General features: G+C 45.5%; 1 protein-coding gene and 1 long non-coding RNA gene across 3 annotated transcripts in view; one reads left to right on the top strand and one right to left on the bottom strand.

Moving 5' to 3' along the window:
* The window catches only part of iars2 (isoleucyl-tRNA synthetase 2, mitochondrial), a 120,179-nt gene that overhangs the window by 70,514 nt on the left and 24,640 nt on the right, over positions 1–25,025 (bottom strand). The window contains exon 12 of the mRNA XM_072509489.1: positions 21,239–21,399. Coding sequence (XP_072365590.1) covers positions 21,239–21,399 — 161 coding nt within the window. The remainder of the gene's footprint in view (positions 1–21,238; positions 21,400–25,025) is intronic.
* On the top strand, positions 1,485–4,609 carry LOC140425310 (uncharacterized). 2 transcript variants are annotated; one of them, XR_011947832.1, is made up of 3 exons: positions 1,485–1,708; positions 3,583–3,746; positions 4,108–4,609. It is a non-coding gene; the product is annotated as an uncharacterized lncRNA (long non-coding RNA). The 2 variants fall into 2 exon arrangements; XR_011947830.1 differs by lacking the exon at positions 3,583–3,746.

Raw genomic sequence — 25,025 nt, 5'->3', positions numbered from 1 at the left:
CAAATTCTTAAAAGAAGGATTTCTGTATTTAATTTGACTTTCAATACAAGTGCTTCTGCTTCCCTTTTTTCAGACTCGGGAGGAATGGAAAATAAATTGAACAGGATATAACTTAAGCCAATTGAACTGACCGCAATTCAATGCAATGAACATTTAATAAATTCTCACATATTCTGGTCCAAAAAGCAATATGTGTTTAAACTTTGGAGATTAAAGTCGTTGATTCTCAGTACAGGGGTACAACATTGATAAATATCGACCTTATTTACAAAAGGATGTAGTAACTCCTTGAGGCAACACCATGGGAGTGGATTTAGCTCACATCAAAATTCAACAGAATTAAAATTGAGTCCTATATTTCAATCATTTGTTAAATTTGATCAGTTTTCAATACTGTACATTAATAGAAATAATGGAATGAGAGAAAAGCAAATGTACCTCTTAGTTAATAGAATATATGCAGTATTAATTTGAATATTAAACACACTAAAAAGCAGAAACAATGAACAACAAATCAAAGGGAAAAGACCACTGCTGAGCTGATTGTGAAGGATTCTCCCATTCTCTCCAAATTACTTTGCATTAAATGTCCTTTACTTTCCTCAATTTTAGGGTCACCCAATTGCACGCAAGTGGTATAATTTTGCATACCTCAGGGCAATGTGTCGTGCTGTCCTAAATTCTGCTGAATAGATTCAGTTTCTGTGACAGCCAAAAGTCAAACATTCCAAGCAAATAGTTTTGAAGAGCAGCAGGACCCCCCCCCCCATATCAAATTAAGTGACACAACTTCACTGACGTGGTCCGATAGATGTACTTTTGGCAGGTCTGACAGCATGTGTGGAGAGAAAAGTGAGTTAACGTTTCGAGTCTCGGTGACTCTTTGTCAAAGCCATCCAGACTCGCTCCCTTCTGTCTCCACAGATGCTGTCAGACCCGAGATTGTCCAGTATTTTCTGTTTTTGTTTTAGATTCCAGCATCTGCAGTAATTTGCTTTTATGTACTTTTGGAACAGCTGCCTTCATGTCACTTGCTGACAGCCATCACTACTCCCTCCTAATGGCTGCTCAATTTCTGATCAGGCCTTGCTCCCTTTCTCTCCCTTGCAGCAGCTGGTTAACTCGGCAAAACGGTAAAGTGACCATAAAATAAATTTGTTTTTTGCTGCAACCTTATTTGTTTTCAAATTTAGTAAATTAAAAGAGACCCAGCTCCTTTCAATTTGAAAAATTTGCTTATTTTTCAGCTATGGTAATTGATAAATGAAATTACTGAAATGAAAATTCATTTCAAACATGTATTTCAAACAACTCCCTTCAAGGTATTTGAATTCATGCTCGTTGCACTGGGTGTACAAAGTAAAGTTATTAAATATTTGCAGCATGGATAATCATTAACCCACATTTATTAACTTCCAGATCAGCCAAAGGTCCATAGTGCTTTTTTAAAGAGACACAAAAGTGAAATTTCTTTTTCATTGCTTTCCACTTGATGAAAAAACCTTGAACAATGTCTGCAACTGAAAAGACATACAGCTGAATTTTCTTTTATTCATTCTCAGGATGTGGGCATCGCTCTCAAGGCCGGCATTTGTTGTCCATCCCTAGCAGAGCTGAGCGAATTGGTACAGTTGCAACAACAGTTGAGACGACAGCTATGAGTCAACCACATTTTCAGGAGACTGCAGTCAAATACAGGCCGGGCCAGGTAAAAATTTGTTTCATTCCCAAAAGGACGTTAATGAACTAGCTGAGTTTTTGTGACAACCAACAGCTCCATGGTCACTTTTACTGATATCCGCTTCTTTATCTTCTGATTTATTTATAAATTGGGTTCAAATTCTCAATCTATGATAGCATTTGAAGCCATGTTCTCTGAAGTGTGCACAATAAGATAAAAGTAAATTTCATTTTTATGCAAAATATATGGCTGTTAGATGAAAGTTCAATTGAACAGGTATTGTCAATGTGGGTTTGTAAGTCTATCTCATGCAGTCTATCTATTGAAAGTTTAAGAGTGTATGTATACCTCTGCCCTCAAACAGTTAAACCACAATATTAGAGTGCTATAAAATTCAAGGCTGAAGAGCAGTGTTGGGTTATTGACTTTTTGAACAAATATTCAATACCAGGGAAATAAAGCTGCAGAATCACAAAAGGTTAACTGTACAAAAGAGCTGGGAATTATAAAGTGCAGGTTTCAACAGAAAGCAAGTTTATGTAACCTAAAGCCAAAAGGTTATTTCTTCTGATCTAAGTAATTAGTTGATAACTTTGCCCCGAGTTTACAGGCCATATCTAGAAGTTCTGGAATTACGAGACTTTCACTTGGTTTCAACGGCAAAAGGAATGAGGTAATGCAGCTATCATGATACCAGCCAATAAGTTCATAGATTGATAGTGACTGTGCAGAATGCTTATCTACAGGGTAGAAACATAGCAGCAGCAATAGACTGGTTACTTGCAGATGGAGGTTGGAAGTGAACTATTTGTGGCCTTCCTCATGAGTGTCTTTCAATATTGAGAGTACAGAACCAGACAGACAAGATAACTTCCAACAGTTTCTGCTCTATTAAAGTGGAGACGCAGGTAACTAAGCAAATTCATTCTTCTGAAAGAATAAGTTCCTTGCGAATGTATCAAAATTTCAAGCAATTAATCTTATTGCACATGACAAATATTTTGCTTGTATGTATTAAATGCAAAAGACAACCAACAAATTTAATGGCAGATTTGTAATTCTAAATGCAAGAGATGTTTGAAGAACCCAGTATAAATTGTGTTAGGATATCTGATACCTGTCTGTTGACTTTAAGATACTATTGCTAACTGCAGGACAAAAAATATTTCTTCTTCAAAGCTTCTTTGATTGTAAGGATTATTTTCCTTATCTAGCTATAATGTTAATGCAGGCACTTTATAGAAATACAGAGACTTAGAAGGCTGTACTAATGTTTGTATTATTAGTTTACATTTTATCTTGATATTTTTAAACTCTTGGAAGCCAATAAGGGAAGTGAAAGGGTTGTTGATTTGTTCCAATTAAATTTATTGAATTTTCTTTTTCACATCTAATCTTCTACACAAAAATGTAGCATAAATATAGCATAAAAATCAGGCATTTCATTGAAAAATTAAGCCTTTGATCATGAGATGCCACCATGGGATAGTAACATACTGGAATGCGTTATTTTAAACAGGTTAATTAGTCTCTTCCTTAAAATAACAATTTCAAAAGAATCCGTCAAGCTTCCATAAAATCATATCAGTGTTCATTATACAATTTATTTTTAGCTAATCATATTAATTTTGGTCCTCAGTTTGCTTAAGCGGAGTAAATGTAAACGCCTATATTATATGCCTCAAAACACAAAATGTTGGCACTTGGCACATCAACGTATAAGGGAGATACACAACAGCAAGCACATCAACTTATAAGGGAGATACACAACAGCGTTAATGAATTCTCACTAGCATCTTTAGCCTAATATATTAACAAAGCATACGTTTGATAACCTGTGGTTACATTTGAAGAACAAATCTCAACTCACTTTTAGCAAATTTTCAAAATCCTTATTGTAGCTCCAAGATTGCCATCGCCACATCAAAGATCAATCGGCCCAACAGGCTTGTCCCTCACGTATTACAATCTTCTCAGCCTATTTTCTAACTCTGCTCGGAACGTCCATGAAGAATGTATCACTATATCCAGACTATCAGGAACATGTATTCCCCTTTTTGTGAAGGTATCTATTTCATTTATTTTGCTTAATAATTTCTACATTTGAACTTTGGTCCAATTATTCAATATTATGTGAAGGTGATATTTAGGATTATAGGGCTATGCCTGTGCAGTTTTTTTTCAATTCTAGATTGAGATTCTTGTGTTTCCCCCAATGCTCGGAGTCATTCTGGAGGTCCTCCAAATACCTTAAAATCTAATGTGTGTTTGGCAGTAAAATGAAAAGGCTAACAGCTTTGCAAAACAGTTCTCCTGTTCCTATTATCATCATCTCATTAAAAATCACCATTTTCTACAAATAAGAAGTGCGTGTGATACCATGCTAACTATGTCATACTATTGATAACGCTATGTTTCAATCGCAGATCAACTTCAACAATGGAAAGAACAATCACATTATCATGATTATGGAAGAGTAAATATACCATGAAAAAGCCATTAAAAAGACAAGAGGACACCAGTGTGCATCAGGTGTAACAGCAACTCCATTTGGATGGCACTGGCTTCCAGTGGAGCTGCTGTTACTTTCGATGGGCACTTACATATCAAGGATCCCTTCCCCATTGAAGGCACATTGTTTCAACAAAGTAACCAACTCAGAAGTGTTGCTGATTTTAATTAAGGTAAAGGTGTACAGGACAATGACCTATGAATTGACAGCCAGTGCAATTACAGATTTGCCTGTCAGTTCCATAGGCCACTATTTTGTTCACCACAATATTGCAAAAAGTTCAATCCACTTCGGACTGCAATTTACTATCTGTATTTTATAAATTATCTAATAGATTTGAATTTAATGTACTGTAACAGTTCCAATGAATGGATGTTCTTCAGCATGCTAGAAAATAAAATGTCTTTGCAAATTCACCATGTGTTATAGCAAATATCTCAACTTATTTCAAATGTGTATTTGCAAACAATAAAACAATGTAAAAAAAACAGAATTTCACGTTCAGACGTATTCTCAAAATAGATATAAAAGTGAACGTGTTAACAAGCTTTACCTTGAACACACAATGAAAAAGGTGAATCCTTTCATGTCTCATAATTATCATTTTCTAATCCAGAAATAGCAACCTTGGAGGCACAAGAGTTTACAAATGTGCCAAGAAAAAGTCATTTTTACCCAAGTAGCAACTTCAGGTGTTGAAACCCAAAATCCACTGAGATCACAAGGCAAATATATCACTGCCAAACTTTCAAAGATGATTTGTTTCTGTGTAATTATATTTTTCTTCCTTCAACGTTGAAATGATTCTTTGTAAAGTTCCAAATTTTTCCTGTTCCCCTATGGAACAGATTCAGAGCGCCAGACCCTTCAACAACTGCATATCTGCTATGACTCTAAAAATGCACAAGAAGTTATGAAACAGGTCACAAACGTTCCTGAATTTCAGGAGACAATCCATGCTTAAAGGATGGCCCCTGCATCTGGCTCCACTGAAATTGAAGTTTGTCACCTGTGCTAGCTTGCTTCCAAAAGAACGAACAAAAATCAAATGAGATGTGGCTCTATGACTCTGAAGGTCCACTACCTGCTTGATGTTGCTGGACTCTAGTAACTTTAAAGTTTCCATGCTGAGTAATCCCTAATAATTTAATCCAACAGAAGATCTTTAGTGCTAAAAAGAAAATGCTGGAAAAACCCAGCAGGTCTGGCAGCATCTGCAGGGAGAGGAAAGAGCTCCGAGTTTCGAGTCCAGATGACCCTTTGTCAAAGCTTTGTCAAAGTTAAACAATTCAAATGGCTACCAGTCCAATTAGCCGGAGCTTTGAAATATAGTGGCAAATTCCCCATTTTACCGAGGTTACTTGCTAAGTATCCGGAGTGCAAGATTTTTTTTTAAAATAGCCAAAGATTTAGTAAAGCGTTAAAAAATTGCACAAGCCTAAATCTGCTTGCCACATTAGACTGGAGCTCTTAGCCAGTAGAAATCTAATCCAATTTTTAATTTTATAAGTTTTCAGTGAGGACTTCCAGTGACATCATGTAAAGACAAGACGGACAAAAAGTGGTTCCCGGCCAGGTCTTTGTACTTGATCACTTTACCCATTCCTCCTCCTCCTCCCCCCCCCCGGGGGTTGAGTAGGTATAAATATTCAGTGCATGACAACACTTAAATTTGAGTAATTTCTCACTTCATGCTAGTAACATCGGGCACGATTTAACAAACATCCGCTCTGGGCAGGATCATTCTCGCCACATGTAGCGACACAGGAGGCATCCGATACAGCTATTCCTCAAACTTTTCCAAGCAAGGTCAGGTGGGGGTCACGGCTCATTAACATTAAGCCATTCGGAGTGCGGGCGGGGTGGGGGGGTGTAGCTTGATGGTTAGCACAGTTGCTTCACAGCCATAGGGTCCCAGGTTCGATTCCCGGCTTGGGTCACCGCCTGTGCGGAGTCTGCATGGATTTCCTCCGGGTGCTCCGGTTTCCTCCCATAGTCCAAAGATGTGCGGGTTAGGTGGAATGGTATGCTAAATTGCCCTTAGTGTCAAAAAAAAAGGTTAAGTGAGGGTTACGGGGATAGGGTAGAAACGTGGACTTGAGAAGGGTGCTCTTTGTAAGGGCCAGTGCAGACTCGATGGGTCGAATGGCCTTCATCTGCACTGTAAATTCTATGATTCTATGAAGTGATGGGTGGCAGGGTAGTACAATGGTTAATACTGTTGCTTCACAGCTCCAGGGTCCCAGGTTTGATTCCTGGCTTGGGTAGACTCCGTCTGTGCGGAGTCTTCACGTTCTCCGTGTCTGCATGGATTTCCTCCGGGTGTTCTGGTTTCCTCCCACAGTCCAAAGATGTGCAGGTTAGATGGATTGGACATGCTAAATTGCCCTCAGTGTCCAAAAAAAGGTTTACAGGATTATGGGGTGGAGGTGTGAACTCACGTAGGGTGCTATGTCCCAGGGTCGGTGCAGACTCAATGGGCCAAATGGCATCCTTTCGCACTGTAAATTCTATGATTCTATGACTTAAACACGGATAGCAAGGAAGAGCATGATAAGGGAGAATACAGTGACTTTCGCAGGGAGGTCAAAAAACAATTAGGAAGACAAATACAAACATGACATTAAGCTATTAAGGAATATGATATAAAATGGTAAAATAGTCTATAGGCGCATAAACAAACTTGAGTCAGGATAGGAATAAGATCAGTAGGAACACAAGAATATGAAAACCTAAGAAATAATGACAGGAGTAGGCTAATTAGCCCCTTGAGCCAGCTCTGCCATTAAATGCATGGTAGCATTGTGGATAGCACAATTGCTTCACAGCTCCAGGGTCCCAGGTTCGATTCCGGCTTGGTTCACTGTCTGTGCGGAGTCTGCACATCCTCCCCGTGTGTGCGTGGGTTTCCTCCAGGTGCTCCGGTTTCCTCCCACAGTCCAAAGATGTGCAGGATAGGTGGATTGGCCATGATAAAATTGCCCGTAGTGTCCAAAATTGCCCTTAGTGTTGGCTGGGGTTACTGGGTTATGGGGATAGGGTGGAGGTGTTGACCTTGGGTAGGGTGCTCTTTCCAAGAGCCGGTGCAGACTCGATGGGCCGAATGGCCTCCTTCTGCACTGTAAATTCTATGATATCTATGAAATAAAGTTACGGCTGATCGAATTGTGGCTTTAACTCTACTTTCCTGCCTGATTCCTAGAAGCCTAGGCTTGGTAAATCAAAAATCTGTCCAACTCAGCCTTGAATATATTCAATGACCCAGCCTTCACTGCTCTGTGCAGTAGAGAATTTGAAAGATTAACGACTCTCAAAGAAGGAATTCCTCCTCAATCCGATGTTTAACGGGAGATCACTTATTCTGAAACTGTACCCCCTAGTCCTAGATTGCTCCACAAAGAGAAACATCCTCTTAGCATCTACCCTGTCAAGTACTCTCCAAATCTTATGTGTTTTAATATGATCACCTCCCATTCTTCCAAACGCAATAGAAACACGGTCAACCTACTCAATCTATCCTCATAATACAACCCCTCCATCCCAGCAATTAACCTGGTAAACCTCCTTGGAAAAGACTCCATTGTAAGTATACCCCTCCTTAAATATGGGGACCAAATTGTGCACAGTACTCTGTGTGCAGTGTCACCAACGCCCTGTACAGTTGAAGCAACATTCCCTACGCACTAAAGGTTGACATTCAATTTGCTTTCCGCATTACTTGCCGTATTTGCATGCTTTAATTTGCGATTAATGTCGGAGGATACCCAGCTCCCTCTCTGTACTGCAGCATTCTGCAGTCTCTCTCCATGAAACAAAATACTACTTTTCTATTCTTCCCACCAAAGTGGACAACTCATTTTCTCACATCATACTCAACCTGCCAAATTTTGCCCATTCACTGAACCTATTTATTTCTCTTTGCAGACTCTTCCTATCCTCACAACTTACTTCTTACCCAAGGGATGAGCAAGATAAAAACAACAGGCAGCGACAGCAAAATGGCAGAAACATTAAATAACCACTTTGCTTCGGAACTTAGCAGGGAGGCAGATCAGGTAGACATGATATTGAAAGATGAGATCAGAAATTATATAAACCGCATTTATAAACCACAACCCAAAGATGTGCAGGGTAGGTGAATTGGCCACGCTAAATTGTCCCATAATTGGGGACAAAAAATGAATTGGGTACTTTACTTAAAATAATATAGAATGAAAAGAGGAGAAATATTAAATAAACAAATCAAACTGAAAGAGGATAAAACCCGCGATTGAGGTGGATTGTATTTTAAAGGACTGTGGGAAGAGATAGTGCCTCTCCTACTACAGATTTAATAACAAGTGCCATAGGACTGATAGCAAACATTACACCAATATTTAAGAAGGGAGACACATTTCCAAATCAGTTAGCTTAATGTTGGTGATAATAAATATAATGCGGTTTCTATTAAAGAGGAGAAAATAGAATAAATCTCAAAACCAAAATAATGAATAGCCAACATGAATGTCAAAAGGGTTTGATAGACCAAGCCCATTGATTTGTTTGAAGAGGCGACAGAGAGTAGGCAAGGGTAAAATAGGTGATGAAATTTATCTAGATTGTCAAAAGGTCTTCAATAAAGTACCACAAAAGAGACTAATGAATAAGGTCAGGGAGAGTCAGGGGAAAAATAGCAGATTATTTAGCTAGCTCGCTGCAATACAGAAAGCAAAGAGTAGAGGTTAAGTGTAGCTTATGGGTCAGAAAGACAGAATTGAGAACAGGAAACCAATACAAATGGGGAAATTAATGTGGCTCAGAGTTTGAGGCACAGTATTTTGCCTTAATTGCAGCTGGTGGGAAAATAGAGGTAGGGAAACACTGAAGAATAATTGAACAATTGCATGTTTGATTGCGATTAATGTAAATGTGCTGTCCAGTTTGTGACATATTTCAAAGGTTTGTTCAACGTGGATCTATGAAGAGTGATTGATGTAGTACCTAGTTTTAAAAAGGAAGACAGAGCTAACCAAGGAAATAGTCCAATTGCCTTACCATCTGTGGGAGGGAAAGAAATTCTAGTGCCTTTAAATAAGGGTGCAGTTGCCAACCTTCTAGAGGAAGTGAAAATATTTAGAAGTAGCTGTACACATTTCAAATGGGATGGTGGTAGTGGAAAAGTCTCAGAATTCTTCAAGACGGTTACAAACCAAATAGTTACATGGGTAAGATGGGTATAGAGGGTTATGGGCCAAGTGCGGGCAACTGGGACTAGCTTAATGGTAAAAACTGGGCGGCATGGACTGGTTGGGCCGAAGGGCCTGTTTCGTGCTGTAAACTTCTATGATTCTATGAAACGAGGGACGGTAGAGGATATGCAGTGGATATAGCGAAAGGGACATTTAAAGATTTTGACATGGCGCTGAGACTTCCCGTGGCGGCCATGGAGTGAGTGGTCACACATTTGGTGGCTCCCGCTTGAGGTGGATTTTTTCAGTTCTTCCCCGCCCATATCGTGTGGTGTTGAATGGCAGAAGGTGCATGAGCACTGAGGGAATGTAAAATTCCTCTGGTGGGACTGGTTTATGGCTCATTGGATGAGAAGTGCAACGAGAAAGAGACAGCAACTTGAGCAAGGAAGATTTTGTGGTGTGACACAGTACAAGATGGCGGAGAGCAGGAGGGCAGCGCTGCCCACCCAGTGGTTTACAGAGCAGCTGGTGGAATTCCTCAATGGCAAGTTCCAGCAGCAGATAAAGGAGGCCTTTGAGGGCTTGGCTAAGGTGGTGGAGCTGCTTAGGGCGGCAATTGAGGGGGTGGAGCAGAGGCTGGAGGCACAAGGCCTGGCGATCCAATAGGTGGAGAGGTCATGCGGGAGCACGAGGATCGTTTGACTTCGCTGGAAGCGGAGGTGGGGACGGTGATGAGCAGCCAGAAAAGGCAGAGAAAGAAGCTGGAGGATTGCGAGAACACTCCAGGAGGCAAAACCTGCGGATCGTGGGGATGCCTGAAGATGTGGAGGCTGCCAAGTATGTGGTGAGTATGCTGGAGAAGCTGATGGGGAAGGGGCCTTTGACCGTCCTCTCAAGGTGGGCCGAGTGCACAGGGCGCTGAGGAGGAGGCCACAGGTAGGGGAACCGCCGAGGGGGGTCGTGGTGAGGCTGCGTCATTTCCTTGATAAGGAGAAGATCTTGAGGTAGGCGAGGCAGACCAAGAAGTGCACTTGGGAGGAGAGTGAGCTACGGATACACAAGGACCTGGGAGAGGAGTTGGCCAAGTGGAGTGCCGAGTATAACCGGATCAAGGCTGCTCTCTACAAGGGGGTGAAGTTTAAGATTCTGTACCCCACCTGCTTGTGGGTTACGCACCAGAAGCAAGAGTTTTATTTTGACTCACTGGAGGAGGCGAAGGAATTTATGAGAGACCATGGACTGGGAGGAGTGTGAGGACATTGAACTTTGGAGTGGAGTTTTGTATAAAATGTGGGCACATAGGGTAGGTGGATTGGCGAAGGTTACAATGGGGTTGCGGTGATGGTGAATGTGCCATTTGCTTTTCCTTGTATGTTTGTTGTTTGGAGGGATGGTGGTTGAAGGGTAATTTGGGGGTGGGATGAGAGGTATCAGAGGCCCCGGGCGGGTGCCAAGCTGGCTGGTTGGGTTGGTTAACGAGAGTGAAATGGCGGGTTGCCAGGAGGAGGGAGTGGTTGTGGGTGGATGGGTTGGTTTTTGGTTGATTAGAGGGAGGGTTGCTGACGTGGATGTGGTTGGTGTGGCGCAGTTGGCTCAGGAGGGATGGTGGTGGCCAGCTTGGAGTGGGCGGGCCTGCAAAAGTGTGTGATGCGGGCAGGGTTATGGCTGATCGGCAGGCGAGGGGGTGGGGTGCCCCCTCGACCAGGCTGGTTACTTGGAACGTGCGAGGGTTGAGTGGGCCGGATAAAAGGTTACATATTTTCACGCACTTGAAGGCGGATTTGTGTTCTTGAATCAAATTTGATTTATTGTCACCTGTACCGAGGTAAAGTGAAAAGTATTGTTCTGCACACAGTCCAGACAGATTGTTCCATACATGAAAAAAACATAGGACATACATAAATACACAATATAAATACATAGACACAGGCATCGGGTGAAGCATACAGGAGTGTAGTACTACTCATTAGAGAAGATGTGAGAAGAGATCAATTCAGTCCACAAGAGGGTCATTCAGGAGTCTGGTAACAGCGGGTAATAAGCTGTTTTGAACCTTTTAGTGTGTGTTCCCAGACTTTTGCATCTCCAGCCCATTGGAAGAAGTCGGAAGAGAGAATAACGAGGGTGGGAGGGGTCTTTGATTATGCTGCCCGCTTTCCCAAGGCAGTGGGAGGTGTAGACAGAATAGATGGGAGGCAGGTTCGCATGATGGAGTGGGCTGTGTTCACGACTCTCTGTAGTTTCTTACTCTCTGTAGTTTCTTACGCTCTTAGGCCGGAGACTTGCAGGAGACACACCTGAAGTTGGGGGATCAGACGAGGCAGAGGAAGGGATGGGTGGGGCAGGTGTTCCACTCGGGGTTAGACAAGACAAGGGGGGGGGGGGGTTTGCGGTGCTGACCAATAAGAAAGTCCCGGGGGATAAGTACGTGATGGTCAGTGGGAAGCTGGAGGATGTCGAGGGGTTGGAGATGGATTGAGTGGGGTGGGGCCAAGCACAGAGTCTCATTGTATGTGGACGATCTTTTGTTATACATTTTGTATTCAGTGAGCAGCTTCGAAAAGATCATGGAGATCTTGAGGGAATTCAGCCGGTTCTCGGGGTACAGATTGAACATGGGGGGAAAGCAAGGTGTTCCTGATTAATGCTAGAGGACAGATGAGGCTAGCTGTTCCGCATGTTGGGGGAGAGTTTTCGGTATCTAGGAATTCAGATGGCGTAGAGCTGGATGCAGCTGCATAAATTGGATTTGGCACGTCTGGTGGAAGGAATGAAGGAGGACGTTCAGAGATGCAGTCGGTTAAAATAACAATGTGCTGCCGCTGTCACTGGCTGGGCCCGTGCAGTCGGTTAAAATAACAATGCAGGGGACTTCCGGGTGCGGCGATGACCAGCTGAGTCGCACGTTTCGGCAGCTCCCTGTGAAACGGACTTTTGGGCTCTTGATAGGAGCCCCAACGGCAATTTTAACGGCTGAAAACACCGTGCGGTAAACCAGAAGGGTGTTCCCCCTGGACACGGATGGAAAAAGGAGAGGAAAGTGGCCGGATTGCAGCGGATCCTTTGGAACAACGGCAAGGAAGGCAAGCAGAAACCAAGATGGCGTCGGAAGGTGGCAGTTTCATATGGGGCCCTGAACAACAAGAGTTTTTGAAACGCTGCGTGGAGGAGATAAAAAAGGAAATGAAGAAAGAGTTGTTGGCCCCGATATTACAGGCGATTGAAGGGCTGAAAGAGGAACAAAAGACCCAGGAGCAGGAGCTTCGGGTCGTGAAGGCGAAAGCAGCAGAGAATGAAAACGACATACAGGGCCTGGTGGTGAAGTCGGAGATACAGGAGGCACACCAGAAACGATCTGTGGAGAGGTTGGAGGCACTGGAAAATAACGCAAGGAGGAACAACTTGAGGATTCTTGGCCTTCCTGAAGGTGTGGAGGGGGCGGACGTCGGGGCATATGTGAGCACGATGCTGCACTCGTTAATGGGAGTGGAGGCCCCGACGGGTCCGTTGGAGGTGGAGGGAGCATACCGAGTTATGGTGCGAGGACCGAGAGCAGGAGAAGCTCCCAGAGCCATAGTGGTGAAATTTCTCCGTTTTAAGGATAGAGAAATGGTCCTTAGATGGGCGAAGAAAACTCGGTGTAGTAAATGGGAGAACGCGGTGATCCGCGTCTATCAAGATTGGAGTGCGGAGGTGGCGAGAAGGAGGGCGAGCTTTAATCGGGCCAAAGCGGTACTTCACAAAAAAAAGATAAAGTTTGGAATGCTGCAACCGGCAAGACTGTGGGTCACATATCAAGGGAGGCACCACTACTTTGAGACGGCGGATGAAGCGTGGACTTTTATTGTAGAAGAAAAATTGGAATGATTGGACTACGAAAATGAACGTTTGGACAAAGTGGTGGGACGAGTGGGGGGGGGGGGGGGGGGGCGAAGAGGGATTGTATGATTAATCCTGCGGTATGGTAACTTTTCTTTCTCCCACAGGTGGTGATGGGGGGAGGTGGGGAGGGAGAGGAGATGGGGCGTTGGCCATGGGAGGCGGGGCCGAGGGAGAGGCGCGGGCTTGGTTCCCGCGCTATGATAATTATGGCGGGAATAGAGAAGCAGGAAGGAGGGGGCGCCGCACGGGGCGAGCCGTGATCACGGGGGGAAGCCGAGGTCAGCCAGAGTTTGCTGACTTCTGGGAGCAACATGGGGGGAGTAATTACGCTAGCGGGGGGTCTAGCGGGGGGGGGGGGGGGGGGGGGGAATTACTGGGTTGCTGCTGCTGGGGAAAGGGGGGAGTGGGTGCGGGAAAGGATGGGCGGGGGGGCACCGTCTGGGAGAAATACAGCCGCGTGGGAACTGGGCGAGAAGCTGGAAAAAGATGATGGCTAACCGGCAAGGGGGGGGGGGGTGGGAAGCCCCCCAACTCGGCTGATCACGTGGAACGTGAGGGGGCTTAACGGGCCGATAAAGAGGGCACGAGTACTCGCACACCTTAAAAAACTTAAAGCAGATGTGGTCATGTTACAGGAAACGCATCTGAAACTGATAGATCAGGTTGGGTTGCGCAAAGGATGGGTAGGGCAGGTGTTCCATTCGGGGCTGGATGCGAAAAACAGGGGGGTGGCTATATTAGTGGGGAAGCGGGTAATGTTCGAGGCAAAGACTATAGTGGCGGATAACGGGGGCAGATACGTGATGGTGAGTGGCAAATTACAGGGAGAGATGGTGGTGTTGGTAAACGTGTATGCCCCGAATTGGGACGATGCCAATTTTATGAGGCGAATGCTAGGACGCATCCCAGACCTAGAGACCGGAAAGCTGATAATGGGGGGAGACTTTAACACGGTGTTGGAACCAAGGCTGGATAGGTCGAAGTCCAGGACTGGTAGGAGGCCGGCAGCAGCCAAGGTGCTTAAGGATTTTATGGAGCAGATGGGAGGGGTGGACCCGTGGAGATTCAGTAGACCTAGGAGTAAGGAGTTCTCGTTTTTCTCCTATGACCATAAAGTCTATTCACGCATAGACTTTTTTGTGTTGGGTAGGGCATTGATCCCGAGGGTGAGGGGAACGGAATATACGGCTATAGCCATTTCGGATCATGCCCCACACTGGGTAGACTTGGAGATAGGGGAGGAAACAAGAGGGCGTCCACCCTGGAGAATGGATATGGGACTAATGGCGGATGAGGGGGTGTGCTTAAGGGTGAGGGGATGCATTGAAAAGTACTTGGAACTCAATGACAATGGGGAGGTTCAGGTGGGAGTGGTCTGGGAGGCGTTGAAGGCGGTGGTTAGGGGGGAGCTGATATCAATAAGGACACATAAAGGGAAGCAGGAGAGTAAGGAACGGGAGCGGTTGTTGCAAGAACTTTTGAGGGTGGACAGACAGTATGCGGAAGCACCGGAGGAGGGACTGTATAGGGAAAGGCAAAGGCTGCATGTGGAATTTGACTTGCTGACCACAGGCACTGCAGAGGCACAATGGAGGAAGGCGCAGGGTGTACAGTATGAATATGGAGAGAAGGCGAGCAGATTGCTGGCACAACAATTGAGGAAAAGGGGAGCAGCGAGGGAAATAGGGGGGGTGAGAGACGAAGATGGAGAGACGGAGCGGGGAGCGGAGAGAGTGAATGAAGTGTTTAAGACATTTTATAAAAAATTGTATGAAGCTCAACCCCCGGATGGGAGGGAGAGAATGATGGAGTTTTTGGATCGGCTGGAAATTCCCAAGGTGGAAGAGCAGGAAAGGATGGGATTGGGAGCACAGATCACGGTAGAAGAAGTGGTGAAAGGAATTAGGAACATGCAGACGGGAAAGGCCCCGGGACCGGACGGATTCCCAGTTGAATTTTACAGAAAATATTTGGACTTGCTCGCCCCGCTACTGACGAGGACCTTCAACGAGGCAAAGGAAAGGGGACAACTGCCCCCGACTATGTCAGAAGCAACGATATCGCTTCTTTTAAAGAAGGAAAAGGATCCGCTACAATGCGGGTCCTACAGACCAATCTCCCTCCTCAATGTAGATGCCAAGGTCTTGGCCAAGGTAATGGCAATGAGAATAGAGGAATGTGTCCCGGGGGTGGTTCATGAGGACCAAACTGGGTTTGTGAAGGGGAGACAGCTGAACACGAACATACGGAGGTTGTTAGGGGTAATGATGATGGCCCCACCAGAGGGAGAAACGGAGATAGTAGTGGCGATGGATGCCGAGAAAGCATTTGATAGAGTGGAGTGGGATTATCTGTGGGAGGTGTTGAGGAGATTTGGGTTCGGAGAGGGGTATGTTAGATGGGTGCAGCTGTTGTATAGGGCCCCAGTGGCGAGTGTGGTCACGAATGGACGGGGATCGGCATATTTTCGGCTCCATAGAGGGACAAGGCAGGGATGTCCTCTGTCCCCATTACTGTTTGCACTGGCGATTGAGCCCCTGGCGATAGCGCTGAGAGGTTCCAAGGGATGGAGGGGAATACTTAGGGGAGGAGAAGAACACCGGGTATCTTTATATGCGGATGATCTGCTACTATATGTGGCGGATCCAGCGGAGGGGATGCCAGAAATAATGCGGATACTTGGGGAGTTTGGGGATTTTTCAGGGTATAAATTGAATATGGGAAAGAGTGAGCTGTTTGTGGTGCATCCAGGGGAGCAGAGTAGAGAAATAGAAGACCTACCGTTGAGGAAGGTAACAAGAGACTTTCGTTACCTGGGGATCCAGATAGCTAAGAATTGGGGCACATTGCACAGGCTAAATTTGACGCGGTTGGTGGAACAGATGGAGGAAGATTTCAAGAGATGGGACATGGTAGCATTGTCAATGGCAGGGAGGGTGCAGGCAGTTAAGATGGTGGTCCTCCCGAGATTCCTTTTTGTGTTTCAGTGTCTCCCGGTGGTGATCACGAAGGCTTTTTTCAAAAGGATAGAAAAGAGTATTATGGGTTTTGTTTGGGCCGGGAAGACTCCGAGAGTGAGGAAGGGATTCTTACAGCGTAGTAGGGATAGGGGGGGGCTGGCACTACCGAGCCTAAGTGAGTATTATTGGGCCGCTAATATTTCAATGGTGAGTAAGTGGATGGGAGAGGAGGAAGGAGCGGCGTGGAAGAGATTAGAGAGGGCGTCCTGTAGGGGGACCAGCCTGCAGGCTATGGTGACAGCCCCATTGCCGTTCTCACCAAGGAACTATACCACGAGTCCGGTGGTGGTAGCTACACTGAAGATTTGGGGACAGTGGAGACGACATAGGGGAAAGACCGGAGCACTGGGGGGTCCCCGATAAGAAACAACCATAGGTTTGCCCCGGGGGGAATGGATGGGGGATATGGAATGTGGCAAAGAGCAGGTATAACGCAATTGAAAGATCTATTTGTGGATGGGAAGTTTGCGAGTCTGGGAGCGCTGACCGAGAAATATGGGTTGCCCCAAGGGAATGCATTCAGGTACATGCAGTTGAGGGCTTTTGCGAGGCAGCAGGTGAGGGAATTCCCGCAGCTCCCGACACAAGAGGTGCAGGACAGAGTCATCTCAAAGAAATGGGTGGGGGACGGTAAGGTGTCGGATATATATAGGGAAATGAGAGACGAAGGGGAGACTATGATGGACGAACTAAAAGGGAAATGGGAAGAAGAGCTAGGGGAGGAGATTGAGGAGGGGATGTGGGCAGATGCCCTAAACAGGGTAAACTCGTCGTCCTCGTGCGCCAGGCTAAGCCTGATTCAGTTTAAGGTATTACACAGGGCACATATGACTGGAACACGGCTCAGTAAATTTTTTGGGGTGGAGGATAGGTGTGCGAGGTGCTCGAGAAGCCCAGCGAATCATACCCATATGTTTTGGTCATGCCCGGCACTACAGGGGTTTTGGATGGGGGTGACAAAGGTGCTTTCGAAAGTAGTAGGAGTCCGGGTCGAACCAAGCTGGGGGTTGGCTATATTTGGGGTTGCACAAGAGCCGGGAGTGCAGGAGGCGAAAGAGGCCGATGTTTTGGCCTTTGCGTCCCTAGTAGCCCGGCGCAGAATATTGCTAATGTGGAAAGAAGCCAAGCCCCCGGGGGTGGAGACCTGGATAAATGATATGGCGGGGTTCATAAAGTTAGAGCGGATTAAGTTCGTCCTAAGGGGGTCGGCTCAAGGGTTTACTAGGCGGTGGCAACCGTTCGTCGAATATCTTGCGGAAAGATAGATAGGGGAGAACAAAGAAGGCAGCAGCAGCGGCCCAGGACTTGGGGGGGGGGGGGGGGGGGGATGGGGGGGGATGGGGGGGGGGGGGTGGCCTGAGACAAGGCAGTTGCCAATTAGGGCTAGTTTTTATTTTTTGTTATTTAATATTTATTTATTTGTTGTTGTTTTTGTTTAAATTTAAAAAAGGTCATTATTATTTGTATTGTTACAATGTTGTGTAAAGGATGCACAATGTACTGTGTTGGTTGGCCAAAAATTTTCAATAAAATATTATTTAAAAAAAAAAAATAACAATGCAGCCCAGGTTCCTGTTCGTGCTCCAGAACCTCCCCATCTTTGTTCCCAAGTCTTTTTTCAGGAAAGTGAATGGGATAATTTTGGGGTTTGTGTGGGTGGGGAAGACCCCGCGGGTGAGGAGGGTGTTTTTGGAGATGGGAGGGGGGCTGGCATTGCCGAGTTCAATGAACTATTATTGGGCGGCGAGTATCGCAACGGTGAGGAAATGGGCAGTGGAGGAGGGATCGTTGTGGGGGCAGATGGAGGCAGGGTCATGTTTGAGGACAATGTTGTTGGCATCCCTTCCATTTTTGCAAGTCTGGTAATCCGTGAGCCCAGTGATGGTTTCAGTGTTGAGAGTTTGGAGCCAGTGCAGGCAACACTTTGTTGGAGGGCATGTCGCTGTGGGCGCCGATATGTGATAATCACAGGTTTCTGCCGGTGGGGCTGGATGCGAGGCTCTGGGGGTTTCTGAGTATTTTAGGTACTTGTTTATAAGGGACAAGTTTGCCGGCCTGGAAGAGTTGGAGGAAATGTACAAGTTGCCCATACGGAATGGCTTCAGGTACCGGCAGGTGAGGGATTTTGTGAGGAGAGAGGTGCCATCCCTCCCTGGGCTGCCACTTCCGATGTTGTAAGACAAGCTGTTGTCGGCAGAGGAGGGAAGAGTGTCAGACATTTATGGAAAGCTGATGGAGAGGGCTCCAGTGGCGGAGATAAGTGCAAATGGTGGGAGGAGTTGGGCGGGGAGGTGCAGACCGGGACGTGGAAGGAAGTCCTGCGGAGGGTGAACGCACCCTCGTCATGTGCGAGGTTAAGCCCCATCCAGTTTAAGGTGTTGCAAAGAGCCCACATGACGGTTGCGAGGATGAGCAGGTTCTTTGCAGGGGTGGAGGATGGGTGTAGGCGGTGTGTTGGGGTAGGGGGCCTGCGAATCATGTCCACCTGTTCTGGGCATGTCCAAAGTTGAGGGGGTTCTGGCAGGGGTCCTCGGATGTTATTCTGGGTGTGGGCATGACGCTGGGTCCGGAGGTGGCAATATTTGGCATGTCAGAAAATCCGAGATTCTAGGTGGGGAGAGAGGCCGTTGTCTTGGCCTTTGCCTCCCTGATAACTCGGAGGCAGATCTTGTAGTGTTGGCAGGACTTGGAGCTGCCAAAGGCGGGAGTATGGGTGAGTGACCTGGCAGATTTCCTACACATGGGGACGGTCAAGTTCGCCTTACAGGGGTGGGAGGAGGGGTTCACCCAGAGGTGGAAGTCGTTTATCGATTGTAAATTGCACGTATTTCTAAATACTGACAAAGCTAGAAACTGCCACTTCATTGAAAACTAACAAGTGTTCATTATGGTTATAACCCATAAAACATTGGGGGGAAAAATTATTGGTCAATTTTATAAATAGAGATAAATAAACTTGAAGATTATTTTTTAAACTCAAAGCACTTTTTATTCATTCGAAATGATTGTAGAATGCATTCCCCAAAATACCAAGCCTACTGGTGTCCACCCTTTTTCAAAGCCACGTAAAATGTTAGTCATGACAAAGAGCTGATTGCACTGGTCAAAGTCCTGCACAAGCCGGGGCAGCAGCTGTTCCAACAACTTCCCCACATCAATAAACATAGAAATCAAGGTGAGATTGCAATATCACTCGTTCACTTGTAACTTTTAAAACTTTAGATCACTGAAAAATAATATTTCCACCTAAGAGTTGTCTTATCATGTCAGAATATCCTAGGGTACTTCACACAATAAATTACTTTTGAATTGCAAAGATCATCATGTCGGCACATCCATTTTGTTGGGCAGACTGTTGGGGCAGAATTCTCTGTTTCTGAGACTAAGGCGGGTGGCGGCGCCTTTCCTGCTGACAAGAATGGTGGGATTCCCACTAGATTCTGCATTAATTATGCACACGTGAGTTCCCCCTTTAAATCACCTGGAGGGCCGGTAGCTGATTCTACTCGCTGTCAGCTAGTGGGTTTGAAGGTCCCAGAACCGTATTTAAAGAATAGTCCAGCACACTCGTATCACTCGCTTCAGCCCACCAGTCTTCACCAGACAGTGCAGGTTGTCAGCAACTCAGAGGAAAAAGACTAGCAGCCTCAAGAAGTCTGTTCCTCGAATCAACCACCTTCTCCCCCTTCCGAGCCCATCACCTGCAAGGCACCAATGCCCCATTTGAACCTCTACCCCCCACATTCATCCACCCCCTTCCAGTAAACAACATGGCAATCCTTTGACCCACTTGTTTGTGTTTTTCATGCAGATTTGTTGGGGTCCAGCTTCCCTCCCCTCTGTCTTTCCTCTGCTTTCAATTGTTCATTTTCTTCATCCACCTGCTTCCCCTCTGCATGCCATCATGAGCCCTCGCCCTTCCCTCCGAACGCACGCACACACGCGCACACGTAAGAGAGCAGAAAAGGGTGGGTGGGGAGAGAGCAGGTGGTATTTATATCAAATAAATTATCACTAAGTGGACAGGCTTGCTACAGCTAAAACCATGTTAGGTTTTGGCGAGACATGGACAGCAAAATCAGTATATTTCTGCTCTCTGATCTGCAGTCAGAATAAATGTTTAAATCCAATAAAATCACATCCATGCCTTTGATGGATGATTTGTTGCTGTGTAAATACAGATTCTCCAATCTATATGCTTTATTAATTGTTCTCTCCACCTGCTTTGCCACCTTCAATGATCTGTATATATATAATCCCAGGTCCCGCTACTCCTGCACCCTTTTAGAATTTTACTCCTTATTTTGTATTCTCTCGCCATGTTCTTCCTACCAAAGTGCATCATCTCACACTTCTTCACATTGGACATCTGCCACCTATCTGCCCACTCCGCCAACTTGAAGGTCCAAGTTCCACACTTTTACATAGCTTCCAAGTTTTGTGTCATTTGCAAACTTTGAATTTGTCCCCTGCACACAAAGATCTAGATCGTTAATATATATAATGAAAAGCAAGGATCCCAATACGGACCTCGGATGAACACCACTACAAGCATTCCTCCAGCCCGAAAATTATCTATTTACCATTAGTCTCTGCTTCCTATTATTCAACCAATTTTGTATCCAAACTTGAGATTACATGTCTGATCATTTTTGTTTCCCCATGGTGTGTAGAGATTTGTTTGTTCATATGCGCCATTCTTTAAATAGCTCCACAAAGTCAGAACATCACACATGTTTGTTTGAGCCCTTCACTCATGAAACTGCATCTAAAATTACAATTTTTACAAAACTGCTGTTCACATCCATGAAAACATTAGAAACAGCATGTGGAAAGCATTTTGCCAGAACTACGAAAACTGACCTGAAATTCTAGTTGGCAATGCAAACAAGTACAAAAGGTCGCGCTCCTATTTTGTCAATTACTGCAAGCTGGCATAGAAATACATCTGATAATTTTGAAAGCAACTTACTTGTTAATGAGTGGCTCACCAGTTTCTTTGTGATAGAAAACTGGAATGGGTACTCCCCAACACCTCTGCCTTGAAATGCACCAGTATGTCCGCCTGTCCAAAGTGGCAAGCATACTGCCCATTGCTGATTGTGGAATAAGTTGTACCTTCTTCAGCAATTCCTAAGGCAAAATAACAAAACATACAATTTTAGTACCAAAATCAGTTGATAAAGCTGCTAATGGCTCAAAAAACTGAGAAGAAAAAGCAAATGAAGCAGAGTCAACACTGGGCACTATCTTCAGTCAAACAATACCCTTTTTTCTCACAAACACCAAATATCAAGTATTCTCCATTTGTTTCATGGAAAAGATGTTGGTCTGGATTTTGCAAAAGGCATAAAGGTGAAGCTAACAGCTCTTCCCCACAGGGTGCACTGGTGCATTTGGGGCGCGCTTTAGTTCAATTGGCTGGACAACTGGCTCGTGCCGTAGAGCGAAGCCAATACTCAATCCTCATACCAGCTTAGGTTATTCATAAAGGCTCTGCCTTCTCAATCTTGCCCCTCGCCTGAGGTGTGGTGATCCTCAGGTTAAATCGCCAAATCTCCCAAGGGGGAAAGCAGCCAATGGTCACCTGGGACAATGGCGACTTTACTGGTGCATCCTTACCAATAGTGGCAGCACTGAAATCGACCCAAGAGCATTCACTTGAGGTACTTGCTCGCCACCAAACCATATTGTCATCCCTTCACTGTGGTGGGACAGTGGAACTCCCTTTCCAGAAGTAGATGTACCTGCCCTAGATGGGCTGCTGTAATTCAAGAAAATGACTCACCTCCACCTTGTCAGGTGTAATTCTGGAAAGCAACAAATAGTGACCTTGTCAGGTGCCCAGGGTGAAGAAAGACAGCAGGAAGTCAGGGTGGGTGCATTCAACAGTAAGTGATGTTTTAATGCCAAAAGTGATAATTACAACCAAAAAACTTCTCTGGCCCTGAAAACTTACTTTCACATATATGGATGGGCTCGACATCCTTCAAAATTAAGCAGTGTTAGAGAACTTTTTTTTAAAAAATAATTATTTTGTTACTTTGTCTCTTTTATCCCTCTCAATCCCATTGTCATTCTCAATCTTTATTTTGCTTTTTGTACTGATTAAAATCTAATTTAGGAGTTCCTACTTTGTGTTCTATACTCTACAGGTCTCAGTGAGAATCCTCAATTCAAAAGGTTGAAGAGCTTTGCTATTTCTTGTATTGCTCACAGATGCTTAGAGGATGCGGTGTTTGATCAGACGCCAAACTCTATTTCCTCTCCACAGATGCTGTCTGACATGGAGTATTTCCAGCGTTTTCTGTTTTCATTATTATTTTCTACTGCTCTTTGCAATCATTTCTCCTAATTAAAAAACCATGAACACAGAAGAAATGTTTGCACATACATAGCCTGACCGTTAAAAAGCACATTGGTGTACCACACATTAATCTTTAAAAATAAGGGCCGGGATTCTCCGAGCCTCCAAGCCGAAATCGCGTACGTAACGGGGACGGAGAATGACGTCTTAGACCCGCGGCGCCGGGACGCGATTCTCTGTGGACTGGAGAATCGGCAGCAGCCGTGCGCGCACGGTCGACGAGGCGCTGGTTGGGGGGCGTTGAAAGAGGCCCCCGCGGCGATTCTCCGCGATCAACCGGCCGTGTTCCCGCAGTCATACCGGCGTGGTTCCCGTATGGTTTCACCCGGCGGGAGCTCGGCATCGTGGCCGCAGGCGCGGTCCTGGTTGGGGGGGGGGGGGGGAACAGACTCTGGGGGGGGGGGCGTCCACGATGGCCAGGCCCGCGATCGGGGGCAACCGATTGGCGGGGGCACGCACTCAGGGGGAGGGGGGGGGGGGGCTAATTCTTCCGTGCTGGCCCGCTGTAGGGCTCTGCCATGTTGCGCAGGGGCCAGCGTTAAAATGGCCGCTGTGTGCATGCGCGGACCCGCGACCGGAAGTGCAGGGCCCCATATCGGCAGCAACAACTGGGGGGAGCAGGTCAGGGCCCTGGTATCCTCCTGAACTCCGGAGAATCACTCCGGACATTTCGAAATAAGTCTGGAGTAATTCGCACCCATTTTCCGGCGGGCATGGGAACATAGCCCCATTTTCGGAGATTCCCGGCCCAGGTTTTAATAGAATATATCCAATGCATGCAATAGCACACTCCTGTGGCACAACAGGGTTACTGCAATGGTCCAACTTGGTACTTGTTTATCCACTTTGTTTGCACAATACATTTTGACTTCCAAATAAGAATGCGCACTTCAAATTTGATAATAAAAGATTCCAAAATGTTGTGGAAGCATTGCACAGGTCAAAATAAGCTTACTCATGAACTACACAAGTTCTGGCACAGCAGATCCTCACAGCATCAATAAATAGAAAAGAACCTTCAGTTTATTCCAATATAATAGCTGTCACAAACATCCTAAAATGCAAATACAAATTTTAAACATGTATAGAATATAAGTTTATATATATATAATATATATATATATATATATTGCATGTTTGAAGGGGTTGAAGACATTTGTGACAGATGCAGGAGGGTGCCAGCCAATCATGCAAACATCTTTTGGCCGTGCCTGAAACTTAGGAAATTCTGGAACACATTCTTTAGCACCATGTCAGCAGTGTTCCAGTTGGGCCTAGAACCCAGTCCCCTGGGAGCCCTATTCAGGGTGTTGGACTTGTCCGAGCTCCAGACAGGGGCAGGGGCAGATATCTTAGCCTGTGCCTCGCTAATGGCACGGAGGCGAATCCTATTGGGTTGGAGGTCAGTTTCTCCACCCTGTTCCTCAATATGGCTGGGAGATTTAATGGAGTTTCTAAGCCTAGAGAAGGTTACATTTAGTTTAAGAGGGAATGAGACATGTACTGGCATGTCCAAAGCTTGGGGGATTCTGGCAGGGGTTTGCTGACGTTATGTCAGAGGTTCTGCAAGTTAGGGAGGTTCCAAGTCCAGTTCCGATTTTTATGTGCGTCAGAAGACCCGGGAGCGCAGGGGGCAAGAGAGCCCGATGTCTTGGACTTTGCCTCCCTGGTAGCCCGGAGACGGATCTTGTTAGCATGGAGGGACCCGGAACCCCCGAAATCGGGGGTGTGGGTGAGTGACTTGGCAGGGTTTTGCAGGCTAAGGAAAATTAAAGTTTGCCTTGAGGGGCTCGGCGCAAGGGTTTGCTCAGAGGTGGCAGCGTTTATCGACGTCTTTGGGAAAAATTAAGCAGTCAGCAGCGGGTTGGTGGGGACGTTTTGTTGGGGTGCTGGTTATGTAACGCCATGTTGGCTGGTTTGGGGGGGGGTGGGTGCGTTGTCCATTGTGTTAAAATTTATAATATAAATTTTATAATCTCAATAAAATATTTTTAAAAACAAAAGAGGGAGCGAGGAGGGGTTTCGTAAAAGATGGCATCCATTTATATCTCACTTTAAGGATTTAACCTCAGGCAGCAGCTAGAATAGGAGGGGGGTAGTTAGTCAATGAATGAATGTTTTCAGGTTGAGGAAGGGATTGTAAATGTTAGTTAAATATATATAATGTAATTTATGTATAAGAAAAAATTTGAAAAAGCTAATAAAAATATTTATTAAAAAAAGAATATATGCGGCGGCATGTGGCACAATGGTTAGCACTGGGACTGCGGCGCTAAGGACCCGTTTTTGAATCTCGGCCCTGGGTCACTGTCCGTGTGGAGTATGCACATTCTCCCTATGTCTGCATTGATTTCACCCCCCACAACCCAAAGATGTGCAGGGTAGGTGGATT

The sequence above is a fragment of the Scyliorhinus torazame genome, chromosome 1 (genome assembly GCF_047496885.1).
Source record: "Scyliorhinus torazame isolate Kashiwa2021f chromosome 1, sScyTor2.1, whole genome shotgun sequence".
Classification (NCBI taxonomy): Eukaryota; Metazoa; Chordata; class Chondrichthyes; order Carcharhiniformes; family Scyliorhinidae; genus Scyliorhinus; species Scyliorhinus torazame.
Note: the sequence above shows the minus strand (reverse complement) of the source record. Positions and strands in the feature narration are given on the sequence as shown.